This window comes from Ambystoma mexicanum, chromosome 10 (genome assembly GCF_040938575.1).
Source record: "Ambystoma mexicanum isolate Mex_15411 chromosome 10, UKY_AmexF1_1, whole genome shotgun sequence".
Classification (NCBI taxonomy): domain Eukaryota; kingdom Metazoa; phylum Chordata; class Amphibia; order Caudata; family Ambystomatidae; genus Ambystoma; species Ambystoma mexicanum.
The window spans coordinates 292,365,428-292,392,065 of record NC_090932.1 but is presented as its reverse complement, the minus strand read 5'-3'; the positions used below and the strand labels follow the sequence as shown (position 1 = coordinate 292,392,065).

The 26,638-nt window shown below is 47.2% G+C and overlaps 1 protein-coding gene across 2 annotated transcripts in view; it reads right to left on the bottom strand.

Annotated features, from left to right (window-relative positions):
• The window catches only part of LOC138491361 (large ribosomal subunit protein mL44-like), a 99,036-nt gene that overhangs the window by 39,577 nt on the left and 32,821 nt on the right, over window positions 1–26,638 (bottom strand). The window contains exons 2-4 of one of the 2 annotated variants that reach the window (XM_069617858.1): window positions 24,923–25,391; window positions 23,662–23,840; window positions 8,211–8,312 (exon numbers count right to left, since the gene is read on the bottom strand). In XM_069617858.1, the coding sequence (XP_069473959.1) occupies window positions 8,249–8,312; window positions 23,662–23,840; window positions 24,923–25,391 (712 nt within the window). In that variant the 3' untranslated portion in view covers window positions 8,211–8,248. The remainder of the gene's footprint in view (window positions 1–8,210; window positions 8,313–23,661; window positions 23,841–24,922; window positions 25,392–26,638) is intronic. The other variant, XM_069617857.1, reaches the window with a different exon arrangement.

Sequence of the window (26,638 nt, the reverse complement as noted above, 5' to 3'; positions counted from 1 at the left end):
CACCACACACACGAATAGATACACCAGACACAAGGTTTGGTACCCACAATCTAGGTTTATTGCAATATAAAGTAGTCCCAGTTGGCCAAGTGGTCCCACGACGTGTGTCTAACAGACCTCGGGGGACGCAAGAGAGCGTGAAACGTACATCAGTTACATATATACAAACGGAGCATCTTTCAATCAGCAATGACACATTTGATGCCGCCCCAATTCATTTCTCTTTGAATTAGAGGCGATGATTGACCAGTGTGACGAATATGACACCTTAGACCACCATAACGGTTTGCAATCTTCAATTTTACAGACACCATTCTTTATTTGCGAGAACACAGCGTTTGTTTGTCATGGGCAAGCTGCGCGTAGGAGACTGGCACATACCAGACCTCTCTATCTTAGTTTTGATTCTCGCTCTAGAGGTCAGCCCGCTCTCCGGGCTCAGAAAGGGGGGCCGTAAAGAAGATCATAATTCAACTCAACTCTTTAAATGCTAGTTTCGTACATTGCTACTTTTATAGGAGACTTGCTCGCATTCGTGTACTGATTAAATGCCTTGCTCCCTGTCTTCAAGGATATGTGAGGGAGGGAATCGGGCATTTCTGTCTGGCTCTCCAGTGTAATGTTTTAACATATTTCTTAGCCTTGGACCATTGAAGCGAAATAATATCTACAGCAAAGCAGTTTTACATGAGGCAAAGTGGCAAAGTTAGAGAGCAGAGAAAACAAAATGGCGATTCTGGTCATCTTAAAATGGCTTGACTCTAGTTGAACTAATAGCTACGTAATAACTAATGACTAAGGAATATATATTCTTACACTGTAAATGAGGCGGTTGGTCTTCGGCTAACCAATTATCATTCATTTCCGGACCCTCAAGGGGTGTTTGGTTTTTCTGGGCTGATACAATATTTTCACAAAACCTCCTTGACACTCAGGGTATCTCCTACACAAACTATGCGGCCGATACCCAGCTCCTCCTACCTATGACAGGAGACTATATCTCCAACTCATTTGGAGCAGTCCACCAAACGATCGAGGATTGGATGGCTCAACATTCGTTAGGCCTCAATGACAAGACAAGCTGCTCCTGGTCGGCTCACAATCCCTGCTGAACAAACTTGACGGAGCATATAAATCATTCATCATTGATCTATCCACCCCAGTACTACAGGAAGTCAAAATCCTCGGGTCTACCTGGATTCCAGCTCGACTCTAGCGAAGCAAGGAAATGCAATCACATCTTTGGTGGCCTAAACCACGACATAAATGAATGCCTGCCAGCCCTTCCTCTCTCCCCCACCCTCTGACATTTGCACTACCAGAGCACTTATTGGATCCAGACTGAACTATTGCTACTCATTCACTGGCACCAGTGCACGTAATATTAATAAGCTGCAGATCATACAGAATAATGCATTGCAAGCTGCTAGAAAAAATGCATATTAGCTGCCCATTTGCGAGCGCATACTGTTCAAAACGCTTGCCATAAAGCATAAATGTCTCGAATACTACCCCAAAATCCCCATCTCACAAATTTAACAAAGCTCAATCTACCAGATCTACCTGATCTAACTAAATGCACTGCCTCATCACCCCAAGATTCAAACTACAAAGATCAGGAGGACTTAGCTTCCCAGTTATTGCGGCACAGAACTGGAATGCCCTCCCACTAGCATTGAGATCGGAGCACTTACTGGGATCTCCATAAGCACCTAAAACATGGCTTTTCGCTCATGATGTGCAACCTAGAGGCAGCCTCTAAGCATGATTCATGCTAACTATCTCGGCAAACATTTTCCCCAGCATCTGTCAAAACCACAAGTATTGTCCTTCTGTCTTGATGTAATGCTGGTCACCGTAACCACTGTAAGCCTTCATGCTTACAGTAACTTTCAAATTGACAAACTCTTCTCTGATGTAACACTTTCACTGTAACCAGCGCCTTCATGCCCATGGGTGTAGTGCACTGTACTAATGTCAAAAAATGAATAAATACCAGTTCTGCATTTTCAAGGTTTTCAGCATGGGGTTGAGCCTTGGTTAGTGTTTTGAGTTAGTTGTGTGAATTTTTGATTGTTTAAGTATATATATTCTTATAGAACCTTGATTGGGCATTCTTTTATTTTGGAGTCTTGCCACTATATGCTGTTTGGGTTGCTATGGTTATCACTTCACACCCCTGCCAAGACTAAAGAATGCTTTTGGCCACAATACCACAAAAAGGTGTATGCCAGTCGAGCTATGTCAGTTTTCACTTTATGACTGGGATCACTGCTATTGTACTAGTAGTAGTGTGGCGTTGAGTTGGCTGTTAAGCCAATACTCATCCTTGTACTCCTGAAAACAGAGACATATTGAAGTTTTGAAGAGTTGGAGTATTGTGGGCTTTACTGGGGTCAAAATTTAAATTGATGGTTAGAATGCTGCTTAATTAGTCATTTAGACTGTATTGTAGTTAAAAAAAATGTACTTTATGGCTGGATAGTTGTGTACGTTGATTCCAATTTCTTTTGCGAATAACCATGTAAAATCCAAAATAAAGCACGCGAGCATGTAGTTAGCAATTCAAGTACATTGTATATTTTCATATAGGCTATTTTTAGAGAGCAAGCATCTAAGGGCTGGTCTCTGTGGTATTTAGCAGGAGCTACAACTGTATAGTTGTTCGCTCTAGGAGCTTATAGCACACCAGCTAACGCCCATATTGAAATGTAATTTGCAACAGCACTACAATCTAGTGGTGTAGGGTATCAGGCACATATTTGTTTGCAACAAATAACCCTGGTCAAGCAGACTCTGCAGGAGGAGGAGGAGGAGGAGGAGGAGCAGGGGACAGTGTTGGGACCAGGAATCACTACTGAAGCATCAATCAGCCATTTGCTTATTTGTACTAGCTCACCGATCAGTTTTCCCATAAAAATCTTAAATTAAAAGGCCTCACTCAGGAGCAGCTCTTCTGTGACATTTGAGAGACCTTAAGAATTCTAGGGATGGGTGCTCCAAAGGCATTTGTCTTTCACAGGGCAAGTAAGCTTCCCCAGTGAGCTATGTTAACTCAGGTGGCAGTCGATAACTTTGAAACACCACATCTGTAAACAGAGAACAGAGCACTGTTCGATGCAAGAGACCCTAGAACGGACCTTTCTGTTGGAAATCCTGCAGGACGTCTACAGCTCAAACAATGACCTTTTGTGCGAAAGGATACACATGTGGGCATATATATGACCCGGTCAGGAAGCTTGAGGGGCCCAGATCACATTGGGCCAGTGACTGAATAGGGTGTCTTGGATTCAAGGTTGAAGCCACGTGCTGTTCATTTGCCCAAGAAGAAACCGGATAATGCATGAACGGGGCACCCACCCTCCCTTTGGTTGGCTTAGGTATGCCAGAGGTCTGGGGGTTACTACGAGCGTACCGGTTTAGCTCCCAGAGCCCAACAACCCTCCCCCTGAACCAAAACGGGGACTAAGCCAAGGGCACGTTAGAACTGTCGTTTATTACACAAACCGACAAGGATCATACAGAAGTTCGGAAATTCGCAGACTCAACGCTCCAAGCCAGTTTCGGGCCATTTTGCTGTCCCCTTGCGTCACAACATGGGACCTTCCCCAAACACCAATCAGTCATTCTGGTTGGGTGATCAGAGGGGTATCCCTTATAGATTGCCCATATGGGTTGTCTTGTCATTGGCCCTTACAGGTCAGGTGGCTGGCCTACCCCTTCCCCAAGAAACTATTACATTGGGGCAGGGTGGCAGGATTACCATTGGCCCTTGCCCTCTGCCATCCACCCCTGGATTTCTGTTCCCCGATTGGCTGCAACTGGTCTCCCCAGGCCCGGGACCCAGCTCTGTTCTCAGCGCTTTGTGCACTTCAAGGTTAATGTTAAAGGACATTTGTACCGCGCACTATCACCACCGAAGTGGTCCCGTGGTGCTCTGGCAGGTCTGGAAAAAGCGGAAGAGAGGGGGTGGGTTAGTGGGAAATGAGCTGGAAAAATGCAAGAGAGCAGTGATGTGCTTTTGGCGGCCTCAGCCCAGTGGGTCCATTGGCTGGGCTTGGGGTGTTTTACGGTCCATAGTCGTCGTGTGCTGTTGTGCAAGTATGTTTGTTTTGTTGTTGCGGATTGCTGCGTTTTAGGCTTGTGTTTCGTTAGAGCTCGAGAGGTATATGCAGAGGGATGGAATTGTTAGTTGGTTGTTAGTTGGCATTGCTGTCCATTGCAATTATGGGATTCCATCTAGGTGCGGTAGATGCTGACATTTACATTTCTAACCAAATGCTACGCAAGCTAAAGTTTAAAATTCTAAGTGTGGTGCATGTTAAGAATAACATTCTATCTAGATGCAAAGCAAGCTAAATTTCAGAGTTCCATGCGAGTGTGGCACATGCTAACAGTCATATTTCCATCTAGATGCAGTGCAAGCTAAAGTTAAGAATCCTGAGTGTGGCACATGCCAACAATCACATTTCTTTCTCCATGCGATGCGAGCTAAAGTGAAGAATTCCATACGAGTGTGGCACTAGCATATGTATCACAAGGCAACATTTACAATCCATTTACACTGGTCACAAGTCTTCCTAAGTATGTATTATTAAAGTCTGTGGCAGTCTACGTTATGGAAGGTAAGGTAGAGCGACAGGGGCTGTCGATGGCGATGGCACCGGTAGGTTACTGCTGGACCCGTAATGAGGATGAGGCCCATTCATGGGATAAGGTGATGAGAATTACTATGCGTTCCCAATATACCTGGGAGCAGTACCACTTTTTCCTGTGAGAGTGCCCTCAATGTTGCAACATTGTTAATGATTCCATGTTTCACTTCATGTCCGTGTTGCTGAAAACAGCTCGTCTTCCGACCGCAGGTGAATAACCATAGTCGGTTTGGCTGCATCACGTGATCGAGGACCACGAAATCTATTTCTTCTGATCTGCAATTTATGAGGCTTTATTCTGTTTTTCTGCAGATGGCCCTTTGGTCGTTTTAGGTTTGGAATGTGTTGCTCGTCACTGACCTTGGCTGCGTGCCGTGGCCTGCTGTTCTGTGCAGACTGGTTCTGCTTTCCCTCGTCTCTTGTCCTGTGGCCTCATGTGATCCTCATACTTCTACTAGGATTTCTTCAGCTCTATAGCATGCTAGGTTACCCATAAAATAGTTGTATTCGGTCCTTCTAGGCTCCTTGTGAGATCCTGTAGTTCCATAGGGTTAGCTGCCATAAGCATCTGCAAGCTTGCTCCACATCCCTTTGTTCGCCTTGCGTTCAGAGTTTCTGCACTTGGCTAATGAGGAAAAATAAAATCTTTTGACAGCATGTATATGCATCTATCTACAGAACTGCGTAAGCATGTTCGTGTATTCACGTGTATGTAATGGCTGCTAGAGCACTTTGTGACTAACATTGCTATGTCGTGGTGTCACTAATGACATCAGGATATTGGTTTCTCGTCATTAGTCAATGTCATCCATCTCGAGGCATTTGGGTCCGTGACCAGTGTTTTAGCACCTGTATCCATGAAGAAGTTGGGCTTCATTAAGAGTTTGTCGGTCCGGAAACAAGGTGCCAGTAAGCTCACAGACACCCTTGTTTCTGAGTCGGCAAACTCAGTCTGCCTGCCATGGCCGCTGTGCCCGACAGGTCTAACCCTGCCGGGTGCTTCCGCCACAGTGGGCGGACTAATCATGGAAGCATTGGCACCGTTGCCAACGGTGCTTCCACGTGCCTACTCCCATAGAGTCCCATAAGACTCTTACGGGAATGAGGACTTCATTTGCCGGCGCCCAACTTCCTGGGCCACCAGACTCATTATGAGCCTGTGGCACCGGGAAGTCATGTGCCAGTAAAATAAAATGGGTTGGGCGGCAACCCCACCGGTAGCTTTGGCAGGTTACCGCTGGACCCGTAATGAGGATGAGGCCCATTGATTGGATAAGGTTTGAATGGTTGTCTAAGAAAATGTCTCTGCATATGTAGAACCCTCTCTTCACTTTCACCTCAGGTTTATGAGGGCATCAGGAAAAAGGGAGCCTTTAGACTACGAGGTCAGTGCATGCTACTACCCCCCCCCCCCCACGACCATGAGTGTTTAGCTGGGTTACAAGCCTCCAGGCCACACCTCTCCCAGTGCAGCCCTTCTTCAACCTGCACAGCCCAACATTACAAAAAGACCTGAAACTCAAAAACCCCAGGCCAGACTAAATGTAAATAAAAATTTCAGTGACCCCCGGCAGAGCTCAAAATCTGCACCAGCCACTAACAGTTGGCTAGTGAAAACTGACTTGTGGCGAGTAAGAAATGGTGTGCTGTATATGTAGAATGGGGCATTGTGTGAATATGTCTGGCTAGTAGCTTGCAACTTGACATTTTTGTCCTGATCCTGGGGACTTTAATCAACTTTACGCTTACTTGTGCCACTGGATCATCTCCTGCATTTCTGAGTAACCAGTCATGCAAAGTCAGCTACTGGACAGTTGCACAGTACTGCAGCGTTAGACCATCGGTCTCCAGTGCAGTCATTCTACATGTAGAGAGGTTTTCCACCACCAGACCCTTTAGCATCAAACCGGAGACTCACTGGCTCTTGTGAACTAACTATTTCTAGGCGGCTAGGAATTGTTTTATACTAATATACAGGGGGGTCAGTGGGCACTGGTCTAAGTCTCTCTATTCTGGAGTTGACCACCCTTGTGAGACTAGGCACCAGTAGGGATGGCTGGATGAGTCTTTGGACAGTCTGCAGGAGCGGAATAAACTGGGTGGTGGACCTTTTGTCCCCCAGAATGTCTTCCACAAAGTCCTTGTCACGAGTGTCGTTAAAGTGTTGTGCTGCCTTTAGTAGCATTTCATTGTACTGTAGTTGGTTGTCAGACAAATCTACTACCGGCTGGTCCTGGTGGTCTGGCAACTGGGTCACGTAAATGTCATCATAAAATTGGTCTGGACTATAAACGTCCCGTTGAGACCCTGGGTCGCGTGACCCTGAGGGGGTTGTCATAATACAAGTCTTGAGAGGGGTCTTGGTAGGTCGAGGCGGGGTGCCTAGAGCAGAGGTGCTAGGCTGTGGCTCAAGACAAGACCAGGGGGCTGCTGTGCTGAGACCTTTGGCTGTGAGGCATCTTTAAGGGTTGACACTTGGTCTGGGTGTCTGTCCATAAAGTCTACGTAACTGAACATCCTCAAGATTTTATTCAACTGTTCAGGTGTATACTGACATGAAGGTGGGACGTCTGGGAGGGAGTTTTGATTTTTCTGGGCATAGCCCCCGAGAGAGAGAGAGAGAGAGTCTAAAAAGGGGGTGGGGGGTGGGAATACAGCCTGTGTGGTTCGAGGTCAAATGCGTCGAAATTAGCGATTTCTTTTGGCGTAGCGACCTTGCTTTAAGCAGTGATGCACAGATGTGTTTTTTAATTAGCTCCTGCATTTTCTTGGGGGACGCCGAAACGCCTTTTGCTGCCTGTTCTTCAGCACGCGAAAAGAGGGCCTTTTTATGTGCAGTGTCCAAAACCGACACTTGTTTTGGTGGCCTTTCGTGAGGCGAAAGCGTATGCAATGGCCCAGAGGACAGTTAAGAACCTGAGGCTCTCTCCTTGGACACTGCATGGGCTTCGACACTCGACGGTACGTCGAGAGTCGGCCGTGGGGGTATGCTTCGTGTCTTTGTGCTTGTTTTTGCCCTCAACGCCAAGTGTCTTCTCCATCACAGAGCCACCAGCCTGCTTCTTGGTTTGGAAGGCTCGCACATGGGGTTCCAACAGACCCTGCTCGCCTTCAGCATCACTCATGACCCCGATACTGCCCTCGCTGGAGTCCATCGTCATGTCGATGGAGGCCGAGGCCTGCATGGTGTGAGACGCCCAGCGTTTGGTCCGCCGATCCTTTAAGGTTTTCAGTTGAAAAAAGTTTACAGGATGTACAAACTTTCGGGGTGATCCCCCGGGAAACACTAATTGTACACTCAGTGCGTGTCCTTCCATGGTTTTTTCCCCTCGGTGGCAAATATGGCAAAAAAGTGAGTTTTGTCCATTATTGTTTTGGTGAGAAGGGGGAATGACAGAATATGCATTCATTCTCTAAAAAGGTCAGTATGAACACCCCTCACCCCCGACTGTAACGGGCCACATCTGGTCGTCAACGAAGAGGTTGTTAGTCGAAAGCCTTCGAGCAGTCCGTTAGCCGTGCAGCAAAGCGAACAATAAGGGAGTAGTTTCTTACCTGTAACTTCATTTCTCCAGCGTTGGTATCTTATGGATTCACAAGCTGTGAATATTGCCCGTCAGGTTGGAAAAACCTGGTAACTTTAATATAGTAGTTTTCCTATGGGAAAAACGTAAAACACCTTGAGTGTCCCATCAACATCATTATGGGTGCTTTGGGCAGCACCAATGGGACGTTGTGTGTATAGCTCCGCCCCTGTGACTTCCACTCAGATTTTAACATCTCCAAAAGGAGGATGTCCAAAGAAGGATGTTTGCCTGAGGTGGAAGGCGCATGTGAATCCATGAAAGGTACCAACGCTGGAGAAGCAGAGTTACAGGTAAGAAACTACTCCCATCTCCAGCATTGGATCTTTCATGGATTCACATGCTATGAATAGACTTTGTAGCAGTAGAAATGCTTGGAGGTGCATATCCGGCAAAACAGGATGTAAACCTTCAGTAATATGACTGAAAGAAAAGCATTTTTTTTTTTAATCGAAAAAAAAATCAGTTTCAACATACGTAAAAACTTTTGTTTCAATTCCACGAACATAACTCAAATGGCTCTTACAAAACCGATAGCTCTTCACATCAGAAAGAGGAAGTAAGTGAACAAAAGCAAAGATAAAGACACATCAGCCAGTTTGTACAACATGCGAAGAGTCAGTTCTATCCCAGTTCATGTCCTCCAAAACACAAAATAAAGGCTTGAGATCACTGCTCAAAGAGAGCATTTCAGTAGTGCATCTAGATAGTTCACAATTGCACCAACATGTTTAACATTTGCACCAGATGAAATCTTAAGCTACCAAGCGAATATGTCATTATCTAGAGGAGTAAATTGACTCGGGTGTACAGAACGCAAGGCAATAGTTTTCTCACACTCGATGACTAAGTGTTTCAGCGATTCGGCTGCCAAGGAACAGAAGCGGCATAGAGCATATAACCTTAAGGTAATAAACAGGAGTAGAGCAAAATAAACCAGAAGCTGCAGAGCTTACCTTACTGGAACAGGCTTTGGAGCACCGCTCGTCCCACCTGTACATCCTCAGCATGTTGTTGATGCAGAGAGTAGTGCCTGGTGAACGTGTAGGGGCACTGCCCATGTTGCTGCCTAGCAAATGTCTGATTGATATGCCCGCCCATAGAGCTGCTGAGGCCACAGTGGACCTTGTGGAATGAGCTCTGGGAGCCGATTGTAGAGGTTTGTTGGCCTTTGAGTGGCAGAAGGATATAGTAGCAGCCACGCAGTGTGAGATGCCCAGTTTTGAAATCGGACTACCGTTACTGGAAGGGTCGAAAGGCACAAAGAGTTGCTTGGAGGACTTGAACGATTTAGTGAGATCTAGGTAGTACTTTAAAGCTCTTTTGACGTCCATGGAGTGCAAAGCCTTTTCAGCTGGAGTAGAAGCATTAGAGGAAAAAAAAAAAAACAAAATCCAGAATGATTGTAGCGTTTATGAAAATCAGATGGAATCTTTGGAATGAAATATGCATTCGTAGAGAAAAGAACCTTGTCCCTCATGAAGCGCAGACATGGTGGATCAATGACCGAGCTTGTAGTTCTGATACTCGTCTGAAGGACGTAATAGCCACTAGAAAGATTACCTTCCAAGTGAGAAATTTGATGTCAGCTGTTGACAGGCTCAAAAGGTAGTTACATGAGGGCTGTAAAACTAGGTTGAGACTCCAAATGGGGGAAAAAAGTTCTGAAAAGGCCCTTCAGGAAGTGCTAAATTAATCTGTCACTGTAAAGCGGGGTAGAAGATCTTTTCCATGTGAATCTTGATATCGCTGCTAGGTGAACCTAGATAGAGGATACTGCAAGACCATCTTTTGCTAACAAAAGGTAAGGAAGGAGTTGAGGCATGACACGCAATGGCGGCAGGTTAGGTTGTACACCAAACAAAACCTTTTCTATTTACGGGTATATGATGTGTTGGTAGACAGAGCGCTTGCCGCAGCCAAAAACCGGCGACAGTCCTGCGGTATGTTTAGGTTGCCAAACTCGTATTGGTCAGGAGCCATGCAGTCAACTTGAGGGAGCCTGGGTTGTGATGCCATACCATCCCCTTGTTCTGAGATACGCGATCTGGCTGGGAACCCAGGTGAAGAGGATCGTCCACAGCCAGGTGAGCAGGTCCGAGAACCAGGTCTGCCTGGTCCAGAACGGGGCCGCTAGGTTGATCTTGCAGGGAACTTCGCAAATCATTTGAACAGTTTTCCTCATCAGGGGAAAGGAGCGAACATGCAGGCGAAAATCCCAGTCCAAGGAAAAGAGAATGGATGAGGACCCTGCTGGCACTGTTTGTTTTCGGGGCATGTGAAAAGGTCTAAAGGGGAAGGCCCCACTTTGCGAAGATCTTTGCCACCTGGGCTGTTCAGCTGCCACTCGTGTGCCTGGGAGCAGTCCCTGCTGGGGTTATCCGCCTTGTTCTGAATCCCTGCCAGTTGGAAAGCCAGGATCTGAATCTTTTGCTGGATGGCCCAGTGCCAGATGATTTAAGCTTCCTGGGATAGAATCTGTGAGTGTGTCCCTCCGCTTGCGCAGATAGAACATGGTAGTTCTGTTGTCGATGAGAACCATGGTAGTTGTGCTGTCGATGAGAACCCTCATTGGCGAGGCCTTGATGAGGGAGCGAAAAGATTTGACAGCCCAGTGCACCGTCCTCAGCTCTAGCGCGTTGATGTGTAGAGAGGCCTCTATGGGTAACTACAGGCCTTGGACTTGGAACTTGTCCAGATTAGCACCCCCAGCCTACCTGTGAGGCGTTGGTCACAATAGGGTAAAGAAAATCCAGCTCTTACCAGGGGCGTGCCATGTTTGACGTTGAAGAGATGAGTCCACCAGTGTAGGGTGTCCACCAGTGACCGGGAGATGACCATCTTATCCGATCAGGAGCCCTGGATATGGGACCATCTGGATGTGAAAAATTCCTGTGCCGGGCGAATATAAAGGTGATAGTTTGGAATGGGGGGGGTGGGGGGGGGGGGGGGAGTGCAGGACGACATGGTACAGATGACATGAGCGGACTGTAACAGATTCTCACGGTGTAAAAGAGCGTGCTAGGGTCAAGAGTTTCTCTTTCCTTTCTTCCAAGGGTTTCACCCGATTATGGGTTGTTCGGAATTGCGCTGCCAGGAAGACCACATTCTTTGAGGGCGTCAGATAGGATTTGCTGAAGTGGATGGTGAAGCCTAGAGGTTGTAGAAGGAGCAGTCTGCTGATAAGTTGTCCCCCTGACCAACCAGTTGTCCAGGTGCGGGTAAACATGGTGGTCGTTTCTCCGGAAGAAAGCTGCTACAGGAGCCAGACACTTGGTGAAAGACCTGGGAGCTGACTTTAAGACAAAGTGGAGAGCCCGAAACTATAAGTGGCTATTGCCCACCGTGAACCTGAGACATTTGCGGTGCCTTGGGTGAGTTGGTATCTGAAAGTTCAAAATCTAGAGACGCTAAAAAGGCCTCGGGCTAAACCACCCTTATAACTTCTTGCAACATTAGCATCCTGAATTTGAAACCTGGAATAGGTACCCTTTCCTCTTGCCGATGGGCTAACCCTCTCAATGGCCTTTTTTTATCGGCGCAAGATGTGAAGGTGAGATTGGGATGTTTTTACCAGAGCAATGGGGAGTTGTGGACGTTTGAACTGCAACAAGTGGCCGTATTGGATAGCATCTAGTACCAATCTGTCCGTGGATATTGAACGCCACTCGCTGAGGTGGAACGCCACCTTCTCTCCTATCCGACTGTCCATGTGGCAGTCATTGTTGTGCTTTGCTTCGACAGCCTTCTTTGTGAAGGAGGATCCCCGTTTCCTCTGACTTGGTAATCTTTGTTGCGTTGGGCAGTTTGAAAAGAATGCCTGTAGCCTTGGGAGTAGTTGGTGGATCTGCAGTATTCTTTGTCTCGAGAACCTGAAAATCTTACATTTCCTGAGACTCCACAAAAGGGGCAAAAAGATCTTCTGCCCTGCAGAGCCTTAAGGGACCTTGCTGTATCCGAATCCTCCTTCATGGCCTTCAAAGCTTCGTCGATCTTTCCCTCTAAAAGATTCTCACCCTCACAAGGCAGGTCTACAACCTTGTGTTGAACTTCCTGATATGACATGGCATTTATAACGCGCCTATCCACAAGTGGCGGAAATCCGTGCAGCGAAGCCAAGCTTGACGCCTGAAAACCAGCCTGTTAATTTGCTTGAAGCCAGTCTCAGCTAGGTCGACAGCAATGTTTATGCTACGGTTCAATGCCTCCTCCCCCTCTCTCACCAAAAGCATAGCTTCTTTCCACTGCTTCTCTAGAAGGTGGTCTAACAGTGGCGCTAGATGGTGCCACATCTCACGGTCATACCTTGCAACAATGGCCAAAGAGTTGGCAGCTTTCACGGTAGTCGCTCTTAGTAAGAACTTTTTTCCCAAAAGCGTCCAACTTACAGTTTATTATCCGGTGGAGCGGCACACTTGTGTTGGGTGCAAGCTTTCCTGGTAGCTGCCGTGGACACAACAGACTTGGTGTTGGCTGCGATGTTAAGCACTTCGGAGTGTATTTGGGAGCTTTGAACCTCCCCCCCTCCCCCCAGTGGCCTTTGACTGATGGCTCCATGAAAGGGCGTTTCATCGTACAGAGACCCTCCTGCAATACGTGATCTAGTATTGGGATTGAGAAAACCGCCTCTCTCATTCTCCCCCCTGCCCCCCACTCCCCCAATTCCCCCAATGTGGTCAAACAAGGAACAGGCCTTCTCTTCTTCCGGTGTGAGACTGAATTCCTGACAGGCTTTAGCCATCATGGCATGGAATGCGCCTATGTCATCGGGGGGGGGGGGGGGGGGGGGGGAGATCTTGTTGGTCCGGACAACCCAGCGCATCCTGGCCCGGGTCTGTATGCCAAGTATCCGCCCTCCTTGGAGAAGTGGAGAGGGTGCCCTGGGGGCAATGTCTGAGTCATCCAGCTCTCCTTCCTCCTACTCCCTGCATCGAAGACTAAGTGCCCTAGGAGATGGGGGAGGCGGTCTAGCTGGGCATTGCTTTCTGGGGCGAGTGCCCCTGGTTTTGTGAGGTGTCGAAGTATCCATCTGACGAGGACCAATCTGTGGGCTTTTCAACAGCAGGACTGATGGAGCTCGAGGCATTGGAAGCCTGGCGTCGAGTTGTCCTAGGAGAGATTGCAGAGTGGCGAGTACTTGCATAGAAAGCAATGAATGAGGATTAGAGGATATTGATGTGGAATAGGCCCCATGTCCATTGATGTGGACAGCAGGGAAGGTGATTGCGTTATTCGCTGTAGATACAAGACCGATGGATCTAGTAGAGGTGTTTCTGAAGCTCCTTAGGGATCGGACTCAAAAACTGCCCGCTTGTCGTAGGTAGGTGCCTCAAAATCAGATGAGATTTCATGCTGAAGTATTTCCTCTGATAGTATGGTCAGAAACCTTTCTAAGAGGCTGTTCCGCAGGCACAGCTGTGTGCTTTGATCTGTCCTTGGGAGACTGATCTGTTGCCAATGCGGGCTGGGCTGACCTTGTAGAGGAAGTACATTGCGACAGATTTTTTCTTCATCGTCGACGAGGTCGCTGGAGCGGTTGACGGTGTAGTCACCAATGGGACAGTGGTTGACTGTAGTCGTCGAAGCGGTCAAAGGAGCTGTCGACGGGAGACTAATCATAGAGGTTGTCTTCGTCACCGGTACCATCGCCGATGGAGAAGGCGATGGCATGGATGACTATTTGGATTTGTGCTTCGTAGACTTGTGGCCGGAGGACGACTATGGGACGCCGATGAGGAATGAGGTTTGTCAGCGGACGAAGACTTGTTCGTTGGTAAGGATGGGGACGTAGGCCTTGATTTTACTTTATCAAACGACGAAGATTTACAACACAAATCAGTAGATTTTTGCGGGTGCGAGCCCTTATCCTTAGGTTTTTCAGCACGTGATATGTAAGTGTCATGAGAGTGGGGTGGGGGGGCGGGGACCTGCAACCCCGCACTACTCCGAGGTCTTTTCACTGCTTTATCCTGCCGGAAGAAGGCCTAGGCTTACCTGTGCGCCATTTCTTTTGCAGGGGTTCTTCTGATCTGAGTGTTGGTGACCTCTTATCCAAGGGAGTGGCTGCCCTGCCTCCGCGTGACGACCCAACCTCCAAAGCTGGATAGGCTCCCTCGTTTTGCCAACAAACTAGGCGCCTATTCCCGTCTTCGAAGATTTTTTGTGAGAACCCCTGACAGATGTTGCAGTCTTCGGTCGAATGATAGGGTACAAACAGTATAGGCACTCTGAATGCCTGTCTCCCTCGTATACATTTGAGGCCGCAGGTCTCTCACGGCCTGAAGATTCATCGGACCCGAGGATTCCATAACAGGACCGGAAAACACACCTTTCCTTTTTTGAAAGACTGGAACCAGCGAAAGCTGAAGTGAAGAAAGAAAAATTCTCACAAAAAGACGAATTCTCTCAGGAGAGAACATGAGGTAACCCCAACAGTTTGGAAGACGGTTGAAATCTGAGGAGAAGCCACAGGGCGGAGCTATATACTCTACATCCCATTTGTGCTACCCAAAGCACCCATAACGACGATGGGACACTCAAGGCCGTCTACGAACTACTATATTAAAGTTACCATGGTTTTCCAAGCCTGACGACGGGCAATATCCACAGCAAATGAATCCATGAAAGATCCAATGCTGGAGAAAGGAAAAAGTCAGTCTACAATTAAACTTTCAACTAATTAAAAGGTATCAGCCCGGAAGAACTCTGCATTTGCAATGTACTTCGATGACAGAAAAAAAAAAACAATCTGGAGGGACCTACACGTCACACTAGGGATAGTATTACTAACACGCCCTGTCAACGTCAATTTCGAGTTTCGAAAACAAATCTTGTAATACTCTGCGACTTCCACTAGATGTCGGACTATGCAGAGCATGTGATACAAGCAGATTCACAAGCTCCAGAAATGTATACAAGTAGAAAAGTCCATTTGAGCCAAGTCACACATTCCACAACGCCACCTAGTAGCCATTGTTGGATGTTCACTTTCAGTCTGAGACACAACAGCAAAGCATTGTGGGTATGCAAATTAGTCCAAATGAAAACCTTTTTCTCCAGGAAAACATCTTTGTCTAAGAGGGCAATGCTACTTTATACATAGCTTAATTTAATCAACCCAAGACCGGCATTTGCAAGGCTGCCAGGACACCCACATACCTGGTTTCACCCTCATTAGGGAACGTTTTGGCTAGCTAGGGTCCCGCATAGAATCCAGTCTCCCATAGGGTTAAATGTTACCGGAGCAAAACAAAGCGTGTCTGCCACCATGCTCATTTCCTAGCGGTCTACACACCATTTCTAAAGGCAAAGGGTTCTTAAAGACAATTTCCTGGAGAAAAAGGTTTGCATTGGAGATAATTTGCATAACCACAATGCCTTGCTGTGGCTCAGAACTGGAGTTGAACTTCCAGCGATGGCTACTAGGAGGCGTTGTGGAATGTCTGACTTGGCTCAAATGAGGTGAAAGTTTTTTTTTTCCAAACCCACCATGTTATGTTATTTGGCATTCATATAGCGCTCTATATATATATCATTGGTATGACAAAGCGCTGGTAGGTTGAACGCCTTCAGGGACCGTAGTCCGGGTCAGTAGAAGTGGTAGGGTGTTGAAGGGTGCTTGGGTACACCAGTTAAGTGTTCAGCCGATGTAGTTGCTAGATGGTAGCTGCATTCTAGCATTGGGTGTGGTGGTAGTGGTATTGGTTCAATGTATGCAGTCTGGAGGGTAGATACCAAGACTGGGTTCTGGCTGCGTTAGACCTGTGGGATGCTTATGTGTGCAGCTGGGCTGGTTTTTCGTGTGATATATCTGCGTTTTAATAGAGTGACGATGGGTTTGTGGGATAGTATTCGTATGTGAGCAGCTAGGCCAAATTGATTGAGGGGTACAGCTGTACTCTATGTGTGATGGTGTGGCGTAGAGAGTAAGCATAGTGATAAGATATGTGATGGTTCATCCACACAGCACCCACACACAATGCGCTTCAAGCGCTCGACGACAGGGAGGGGACAAGGGATTACGCAAAGACACACTTACAGGCCACGAACAGCCGGAATGTGAAGGGTAGCCACTGCACTCAGCCCATCGACACCCGGACAGTGCATGTGGTAAGACATACGTAGCGGGGAACGGTATACGAGAACCGGAGGGGCTGGGGCACATTGCGACATTGCGTTAACTGGGGGGCGTTAGGGCATAAGCCAAAGCAACAAGGGACTATGAGGGTGCTGGGGGCACAGAGAGACATCATGGGACCAGGGATCTGGGTACACAGTGACATCAAGTTGACCAGGGGCCAAGGCGCGCACACACACACACACACACAACGACAGCATGGGATACAAGAGGGGAAGGGGCGCAGTGACGAGACGGGAACTAGAGGGTCTGGGTACAGGTGAAACATGGGTACTCAGACATTAAGGGGGAAAAACAAGGTGCAGGTGGCAAAGCGACATTACGAGGGACCAGCGGGCCAGATATGCAGCAACAGCACAGTGAACTGGACGGGTGGGGTCATCCAGGGCTGGGCATATAAAGACAGTACGGGGGACTAGAGGGCAGGGGTACACAGCAACATCGAGGGAGATCAGAAGGGCCTACAGCAACAGCAGAGGGAACAGGAGGGGTACACAGAGATGACACAGGGAGCCAGAGGGTAGGTGGGTACAGAGCAACAAAGGGGTCTGGCTAGAAGTAGAAAGGGGGGTATGCAGGGCACGCAGGGACATCACAGGAACTAGAGGGACTGGGCATGCAGTGACAGCACAGGGGACCAGAGGGGTAAACAGCGACATCATGGGGGGGGGGGGGGTTAGAGGGGAGCTGGTACACAGTGACAATACGGGGGTCCCAAATGGGCCAATTGACACAGCGAGGGCATGGGTGCATATATGGATAACACAGGGACAGACTGACCTCACAGGGACTAGGGGGGCTGGGCATAAATTGACAGTACATGAATCCGAGGGCAGGTGTATAGAGGGAGAATACAGGGTACCAAGAGGGCACATAGCAACCTCATGGGCAATAGAGTCAGTGTTGGGTCTAAAGCGACAGCATGGGAGGTCAGAGGGACACAAACAACAAAACAGGTGACAGAGGGCATGGGTGCACACATTGGTAAGAAAAGGGACAGACAGAGGGATAGGGACCAGGGGGCAGGTGTGTACAGCGAGAACACGGGTACCAAAGGGTGACATAGCGACATTACGGGGGACCAGCGGGGTTGGGTATGCAGCGACAACATGGGAAAGAGGGGCGATCCGGTGCACTGCGACATCGTGGGGCGGGGAGAGTGTCTACGCGGACAGGGATTTGATGGAGGCTTTGTTGTGGGTCTAGTATGCTGAAGGGGCTGCAGGATACTGGGATGGATATGTCACCATTAGTGAGGAGAGGGAATTGCGAAGAGCGGTGATCTAACAAGATTAATCTGCGTTTCCGGCATGGGGTTGTTTAAAGGCCATATTAATAGGTGTATTCATTGATGACTTTGTTAGGAATTTCATTGAGCATTAAGTCATCAGGTTGCTGGGGTTTCAATCGCTTCAGATGGTTGTGATTGGTATTACAGAAGGCTTTGCGGAATGACAGTCTTGGGTGTGTCGAATATGTGGGGGAAGCGAGTTCCACAGAGTCGGGCCAAGGTTGAGAAGGTGGATCTTCCAATCCTGACAGAGTAAAAGGTTGGAATCACTAAAAGGTGGGCAGTGCGTGTGGGTTGGGAGGTATGGTATTTATCTTATCTTGCAGGTATGATGGGCCGGTCTTGTGCACTGCACGTTTGGTGATGCACAGGGTCTTGAAAGTGGCCCTTCGTCCGACTAGGAGCCAGTGGAGGGTTCGGAGCGCTGGAGAAATGTGGTCTCTCGGACTTCGGGCAAGGAGCAGTTTGGCAGAAGCGTTTTGCGCTCGTTGGAGTTTGTTAAGATAACATGCCAGTGCTCCAAGGTATAGGGAGTTGGCATAGTCCAGTCTCGACATTACAATAGACATGACGGCAGCAAGTCTGCTCGGCAGGAGAGGTAGGGAAAGATGCGTCTTAGAAGTTTGAGAAGGCAGTGACAACATTTGGACACATTGTTGATCTGACAGGAGAGGGTAGGTCAGAGTCCATAGTGCATCCTAGGTTTTTTACTGGGTTGGGGGGGGGGGGGGGGTTATCTAGGGATGGGAGCCATGGGAGAGGGTGAGGTGGAAGGGCTGTTTCGCCACGCACCATGATTTCAGTTTTAGTGGGGTTTAGGAGGAGGTGGTTTATTGTCATCCAGCAGTCAATATCTCGAAGACAGGCTTCGAGGTTGGGTTGGGGATTGGTGCCCGAATTGTGGATTTTTAGGATGATTTGGGTATCTTCTGCGTAGTTGTAGCACAGGATGTTGTGCAAGCGGATGATTCCAGGGAGGGTGGACAGAGGTTGAATAGGAGAGCAGATAGGCATGCGCCTTGCCACGCAAGCAGTTGACAAAAGGGGAGAGGAGGGTTATTTGTTTCCTGTTGCTGAGGAAGGAAGCGATCCAATCGAGAGCACTGCCACAGATTCCAAGGGAATGGAGGCAGTCAAGAAGGATTGAGTGGTTTCGTGCCAAAGGCTGCGAGGAGAATTAATGCAGCGTATCTTTCAGCGTCTGCAGTGGCCTTAAGATCATCCGAGATCAATGTCAGAGTGGTTTTGGTTCCATGTCGTGGTCTGATACCCGATTGTGCAGGGCCGAGGAAGTTGTTGGATTCAACAAAGGCGTTTAGCTGGGAGTATGCTGTTCGGTCGATGAGTTTTGCAAGGAATCTTGTGTTCGTCTGTAGTTTTTGGGGTCAAGGGGGCAGGGGGTGGGGAGGTGGTGTCAAGGGATGGCTTTTTGAAAAGATGTTTGACATGGGTAATTTTGAAGGCATCGGGGAAGATGCCAGAGCTGAGGAAGTCATTGAGTATGGTTCTTGCATGTTCTCTTGCGCAGGTACAGAATATTTCATTTAGGACAGAGGCGGAGCATGGGTCAAAGGGGGGAGCCAGACGGTTTGCTGGTGGATAGTAGGTCTCGAAACTCGTCTCTGGAGATGGGTTTGAAGGAGTCGAAAGTGTGGGGTGCAGGTCGAGGCAGGTGCAGGTCGAGGCAGGTGGGGGTGAGGGGGGGTTGTTGGATTGGCCGGTGGTTGGGGGGTGGGAGAGGAGGAACAGTTTGTTGTTAAGGGAGGACGTTCTGTCAAGAGCGGTGGTGTAGATGTGCAGGGAGAGGGAGTCACAGAGAGATTGAGATGGGGTTGATTGGGTAGATGCGCAGGTAGGTTTGACGAATTCAGTATTGATTCTATGAAGTTCCTTGCTGCCGTTTCCACAGTTGAGAATTTGTTTGTTGTAATAGGCTTATTTGGCTTTCCGGATTTCAGCTTTGTAGTTCCGATGGTGCAAGGCAAAAGTATATCTGACGAGATTGTTTTTTGATACTCGCCATTTGCGTTCCATGGAGTTTTGTTTTTTGGCGTTCCTTAGTTCAGGCGTGAACCATTTGGGGAATGATCCATTGCTTGAGGAAGCGGGGCGCGAGGGGGTGAGAGGAATTAGTGATTCATTGAGCCAAGAATCAAAGGAGTCAATGGTTATGGATCTGTCAGGGGCGGTGGGGGGACATGCAATTGTAGGGGATTCCAAGAAGTAGGGCTTTGGCAAGGTCAGGAAGGATCTTTACTTTGTTCCAGCATTTGAGATCTTGGGGGAAGGCCAGGGGGGAATTGTGGGGGGGGGGGGGGCAAGGGGGTGTCGCAGGGGTGCGGATGGAGAAAGGAAAAGTGGTCGGTCCAGATGAGTGGTTTGGGGGGGGTGGGAAGGGGAGAGAAATAGATTAATCTGGTCATGGGAGCTGACGATTGCATCAAGGGTGTGTCCCCTTGAGTGGGTTGGACCATTCATATGGAGGGAAAAGGATGAAAGCATCAAGACTGTCGACCAGTGGATGGGTCATGGGGTTGGTGGGAATGTCTAACCAAATATTACTGAAATCTCCTAGGAGAGTCAGAGAGGGGTGATTTACTTGAATGGTGGCTACAGAGTCACAGAGGCCGTTTCAGAAATGTCTGTCGTAACCAGGTGGTCTGTAGAGGAGTAGGAAGCCGTGGATGAAAGTCGGAGGTAGTGAGAGTTTAACTAGAAGGGATTCACATGATGGGATGCCTGTCCGAGATTAGACTAGTGAGACGGAGAAATGAGAATTGAAGAGGACTACCACTCCGCCTCCTCTGGAGGGTCCATTGTGCGCGATGAGGGAGTAGATGGGGGAGGGGGGTGGGGGTGGGAACAGGAGGGAATGCTTCATGCACAACAGGGACAAAGTAAGAGAACCAGGTTTCGGTGATAAAGACGAGGTTGGATTTGTCAGAAGATGCCACGTCTGTTTTACGCTACAGAGTAGGCATTAAAAGGGATGCGGTTGACTTCAGTGGGGACATCTTGGAGAAGGTCATGAGAGTGGGTGCAAAAGGAGAGGAGGTTGTGGTAGGGACAGTCAGTGTCGTTGTGACAGGGAGGGGAGGGGTAGTGAGGGGGTAGGGTGCCAGCGGGTTCTGAGTGACGGGAGATGGTTTACGTCGCCGGAGGCTGGGAAGAGTAGGCGGGCGGAGGAGGATATGTGAGGGGAGTGGGTAGAGATGGGGAAGGGCAGGCGAGTGGGTAGGCGGTCAGTGGGTGTGAGGGGATTTAGAGGGCTAGAAATTGGAGTGAGTCTCGAAGGATTCGGGGGGTCAGGTGTGCAGGGTGAGAAGTCGAGAGGGGGGGATGAAAGCAGAGCGAGGGCATGGGAGTGTGAAGAGGTAGGGGAGGCAGAGATGGGGGGGCCGGGTTGAGGTAGAAGTGGTAAGGAGTAGAGTCAAGGAGGGGGGACCAGACTTGTTTTCTACATTTCATGGGTTTTGGTGCAATAGGGGTGTGGGGGGGCAGAGGGTGAATGAGATGAAGCTACCGTTCTTGCGAGGGCGAGGCGCGCTATTTTTTAGAGAGGGGAAGGGACCTGAAGGGTTGATTGTTGGCGAGGGTCGAGAAGTGGTTACAGTGGGGATGGGGGAGGAACTGGGGGTATGGAGGAGCGAAAGAGAGGGACGGATGTTCATTGGAAGGTGCAAGGAAGCAGCCGAGGGAGATGGGGGTTCGTGCCGTTTGGTGCACCAGCAGGCTCCTCTGACTTGGGAGTTTGATAGGGGGCGTGCAGTCTTGGTGTGGGGTATTAGGGAGTTCCCAATAGTGGGAAGAGGGAGGGTGATGGGTGTGGGTGGGAAGGGGTTAGGGAATAGGCTTCTGCAGAGGGGGATGATTGGCGCACCAGAGAGCACCTGTGAGTTTGATGCAGGGTGGTGGTATTGGAGTGGGCGAGCAGCATCATGGAGTAATAAAGTGCAAGGGGAGGTTTCTATGGTTGTGCTAAGGGGGCGGATAGTGGGGGGGGCTAGAGAAGGGGGTGCTAGAGCACGGGCCAGGTGTCGTGATGGGTGAGGGAGGAGGGAGTGGGGGATCCGAGGGATCAGGACTGGCGCGAGACAGGGATTCTTGTGAGCTGGTGTCTCCATCTGGTGTTGGGAAGCTGTGAATCGATGAGCTAGTGGTGGTAGATGGATGTAAAACCTGCGATTGAGATCTGGATGCCATGGACATGGGGATGGTTGGGATAGGGAGGGATCTGTAAGGTTCACTGTCTATATGTGAAATAGGCCAATAGGAACAATTTCTAAGAGGTTGGGACTAGCGGAATAACAGTATCATCTTGGGTGAACTGCCCAGATGCGAAACAGGCTAACAGGAACAATTACCAAGAGTTTGGGACTGGCAGAATACAACACAACAAAACTTAGGTGCACTGCATAGAGGCAAAGCAGACTAACATGAACAGTTTTATTGGGACAGGCAGAGTACATACACAGTAATATCGGAGGATGTAGAGAACGATTTCTAAGAGTAATAGACTGGCAGTATAACAGTAGTATCTTGGGTGAACTGCCCAGATGCGAAAACAGGCTAACAGGAACAACTTCCAAGCGTTTGGGACTGGCAGTGTAACATAGTAGTGTCTTAGCCTATTTTCACATCTAGATTGTGCACCTAACAGGAACAATTTTTAAGAGTTTTGGACTGGCAGAATACAATAAAGCATAACTTTCTTGGTGTCAAATATATTGTTTTTTTTTTTAAATGCCTTCTAGCATAGTACCAAATTATCACTCGTTCACATTTTGAGGCTTGTTTCAACGAATTTGATTTTAATTTTCTAAATGGCTATTGATCCCCACTGGGTGACACACAAATTCTCCTAATATGACCTTTTTTCTTCTTAGGAACAAGATGAAAGATATGGCAATTAAAATGTAACAACAATTACATCAATCTTACTCACTTATTACATGGTGAATCAATGTTTATGGACACTGGAACTTGTACGGGTCATTGTAACTTTTGCGTGACGGATACTACTTGAATTTCAATTTGTTTTGAGTTCATAGGACCCTATCAACTATGATTAATTCATGATGAGACAATGAACAATGTTGATTTGAAAAATTGTAATTTTTTCTCTCATCTGAAATCCGAGCAGAACGTTTGCCATCCTCAATGCCAACAACTTGTGTGGTAGATTTATATTTATTTTACCATTTTTTACATTGGCAATGTGCATGATTTTCATTTCTCTGCTAAACTGTGCTTCATTATTTTGCTTTTACAATGATAATGTACAGCCTTGAGAACGACCAAGCTGGTAAAAAAAAAAAAAAAAAAAAAAACAAACAAACAAAATAAAACCCCACGCCGGCTATTATGTGAAATAAATAAAAAAAAAAAATTGATTTCAAGACAATGCTCATTGCAAGAATCCCTTAGTTCATGGAACTCATATTGCGATACAAATTTGGACGCTAAAATTGTGCTGAATATTAAAATGGACCGAGCGCAGAACATTATCTCTGAATACTCACTTTAACACTGGTTTCAACTAATTTGTAAACAGTCTCCTAATTAACATTACATGCGACAATGTACCCAACCACAGTGCTCAATTTCTAGCAGCTTAGCCTTGGACTCCTCTACATTTACCAGTAGGAGAGAAAGGAAAATGCGTATTGCCTAGTTGTGATTAGGGGTTTCCTATTTGCACATGCAAGGCATGCAGCAGTGTTTTTCAGCTGGCACAAATTGTTCCTTGTAGTCCAATTCTTTAAAGCCACTAGTGGAAAGTTGGAAGTCAAAACTTGAGAACAGAAGCAGAGTTCTGGGTGAAACGCAGCGATTGATGTTACCTCATAGTCACAATTATTCTGTCAGCCTCGTGACCATAGGACACCAGACCCTTCGGAGCACTCTTTGGCAGCTAGCCATAAAACACATAATACAGGAATGAAAAATCTGGACCACCATCCTACAGAGGCAACCAATGAAATTTGCACTCACCAGTACAAGCCCACAAAGTATAATGGCAGGACTGTGCTGGCTCCAGACTGGCTGGTGATCCGGGGCTCTGGAGCAGAAACGCCTCGCTTGGCCAATTCTTCCACAAGTAATCCCATAGGGTTTGAGAGAGTCCACATATCAAATAGGTCTTTACCAATGAGCTGCGCAATCAAGAAGTCCTATACAACAACAAAACAAAGTATTATCACAGAGCAAGGATTCCTTTAAATGAACATTAGAAAACGAAATAGTTCAGTGAATCAAACCACATGTGTGCTCAAATAAGATGATCCAATACCCTACACTGAGTCCACCTATAAATATCTAAATAAGAAACAAACTACAATTAAACCTTGTTTAAGCAAAAAGGCCAGACTTGACACCAAATTATAAATGAAAAATTAATCATTAAAAAAAAAATACAGCAAGCACAGACCACAGATTATAAACGTTTTTTTTGCTCCTTATGATATTGTTTCTTTATTTCACAATCCAAGTTTTATTTCACCCACAAGCAAGGTTCCAAAATGAGGGTAGCTCAGATCTATTTGGCTCCTGCTTGTAGCTTCGAAGAATCTGGTTAGCACTGACACCAACAGCTACGGTTTGCATCCCAGGCCAACTGATGCCGAAAAAACACCTCTATGAATGCATCTCTATTTAGTTGGAACAAACCATAAATAACCATTAAAACACATTTAAAGCATGATGGGTCATAAATATGTTCACCAGACTATTGCAGGTAAATGGAAGAAAGATTGACAAAGAAAAATGGAGGGAAACGGAACAAAGGAAAAAAAGGGGAAGGTGGAATGACAACTACTGCGGGGAAAAAGAAAGAAAAAAAATGGAGGAAATAAGCAAAAATTAAAATTAGTAAAGAATGGATTAGATAAAGCACGAGGACTAGGACATGACACATCTGCCCGGATAATTCGCCGAAAGTTCTCACTGACAGCCCACTCACTACGCACTATAAGACTCATTTTCCAAAACAGGCACCATTGCAATACCTACCAGCTCTTAACCAAGCTAATGCAAAATGCAAACGGACCCCCCCCCCCACATCTTGAATACTCGCTTCAGCATTAGCATCGCCTGACACCAAAAAAAAAAAAATAATAATTCACAAATGCTTTCCATGACCAAAAGAATGTTCCTGCTGTACGTTCACATTTTTATGACCACAATGCATGGTGTCGAAGTTCTGCATAGAAATTAGCGAAAAAGAAAAACCAAGACTTGACAATGTGAAACTTACCCTAATAAAGATCTCAGCTTTCTGCTGCCCACTGCTCTGGAGCAAGGCACCCACCACAGCACTGAACGTCTGTTGGAGGATGCTCTGTGGAACTGGACACTCTGAGCTGAGAGTCAAGTCCTCCATTCCTAAGTGACGCGCTACGTGGCACATGATATTTTCCCCAGTTAGAAAATCCACAATGGCGTCAACGCCTGCAAGGGGCATCATTGGGTATGCATTTTCGAGACGCGTTTTTAGGTAAGTACGAGTGAAAAACAACCCTTGTTTAGACAGTTCTTGGTTGTCACGGATATTTAGGGCCACAACATCTTTGTCCACCCCAAGTTCTCGCCGGCGGGCCTCTTCTTGCTTTATGTAGCAGGAGTTCACAAAGGCAGTTTTGAGAAGGTCCAAGGAAAAGTTTTCATGCAATCGATGGCCAAACGCAATAATTTCTGCATGATAGTCAAAGTTCGGCTTTTGTGAACTGAAAATAAAAAAGGTGTTTTCAAAAGGTCAAATGCATGGTTAAAAATACATTGTTTTAAAAAGCACAATTATTATGCTTCGGTGGAAAATTACACAAATTAATAATGTAACCAATGACAAATTATACTTGGTCTAAAATGATCGAACAGCTACCTTTCTTTAAGCCTCACAATACGAACGAGATTACAAAATGATGCGCTCATGGTTCCTTTTAACAAGCGAAACGTGTTTTTAGATTCAATCCAAAGATGGACCCTGCAAAACACTCACACGCACACATGAATGCATTCTTCTCAGTTTTACCTCCAATTTCACCTTTCTTACAGGGCTTGCTTTGCAATGGTGGGGTCTACAAGCCGCTAGCTCTGCCTATCGCTCACTTTTCAATTGACGCCACCTCCTGGATCCAGTCATTCCCCAACAATAGAACGACTAGAGTGTTCGCCCCGACAGCATCCGCCACACCTGTTACTGTCACCTGTGGGGTCCTGCAAGGCTCGTGCGTATCCCCGACATTGTACAACATATTTACTAAGTCCCTAATTGACATACTAGACCACATAGGCATAATTTACACAAACTACGCCAACGACACACACATTCTTATACCCTTCTCAGACACCCACATAAAAGACTCCAAACGACTCAACTAAATCTACAGTGTCATCCAAGCTTGGATGGCTCAACACAGACTTTGCCTAAACGAGGACAACACCGAGATACTCCTGGAAGGAACACCAACCAGACTGAACAGACTCGACAATCAGTTTAACACCTTCAGTATCGATGGCAACATCAAGGTCTTGAAGGATGTAAAAACTCTAGGCATGTACATCGACTCAAACCCCTCCTTAGACAGACAATTTAAAGTGACTGCGTCCACCAAAGCCTACACATACAAGCTCATCAATGCCTGCAGACCATTTCTGACCCGCGAGAACTGCATTACCTTACCGTGAGCCCTCGTACTAACCAAGCTAGACTATTGCAATTCCCTATATCTAGGTACCAACAACTACAACCTAAGAAAACTGCAAATCTATCAAAACAATGCGCTCAGAGCAGCCAACAACTTTGAGAAAACTCCACATCACAGACAGAACTAAGACAAAATGTTTGTTGGCTCTCCATCAACCGAAGAATTAAATTCAAGACCCTATCTGTTACCCACAAACGCCAACACAATCAAGCACCTAGGTATTTATGCGACAAATTTAAACTCTACACCACGGACCGCCTGACTAG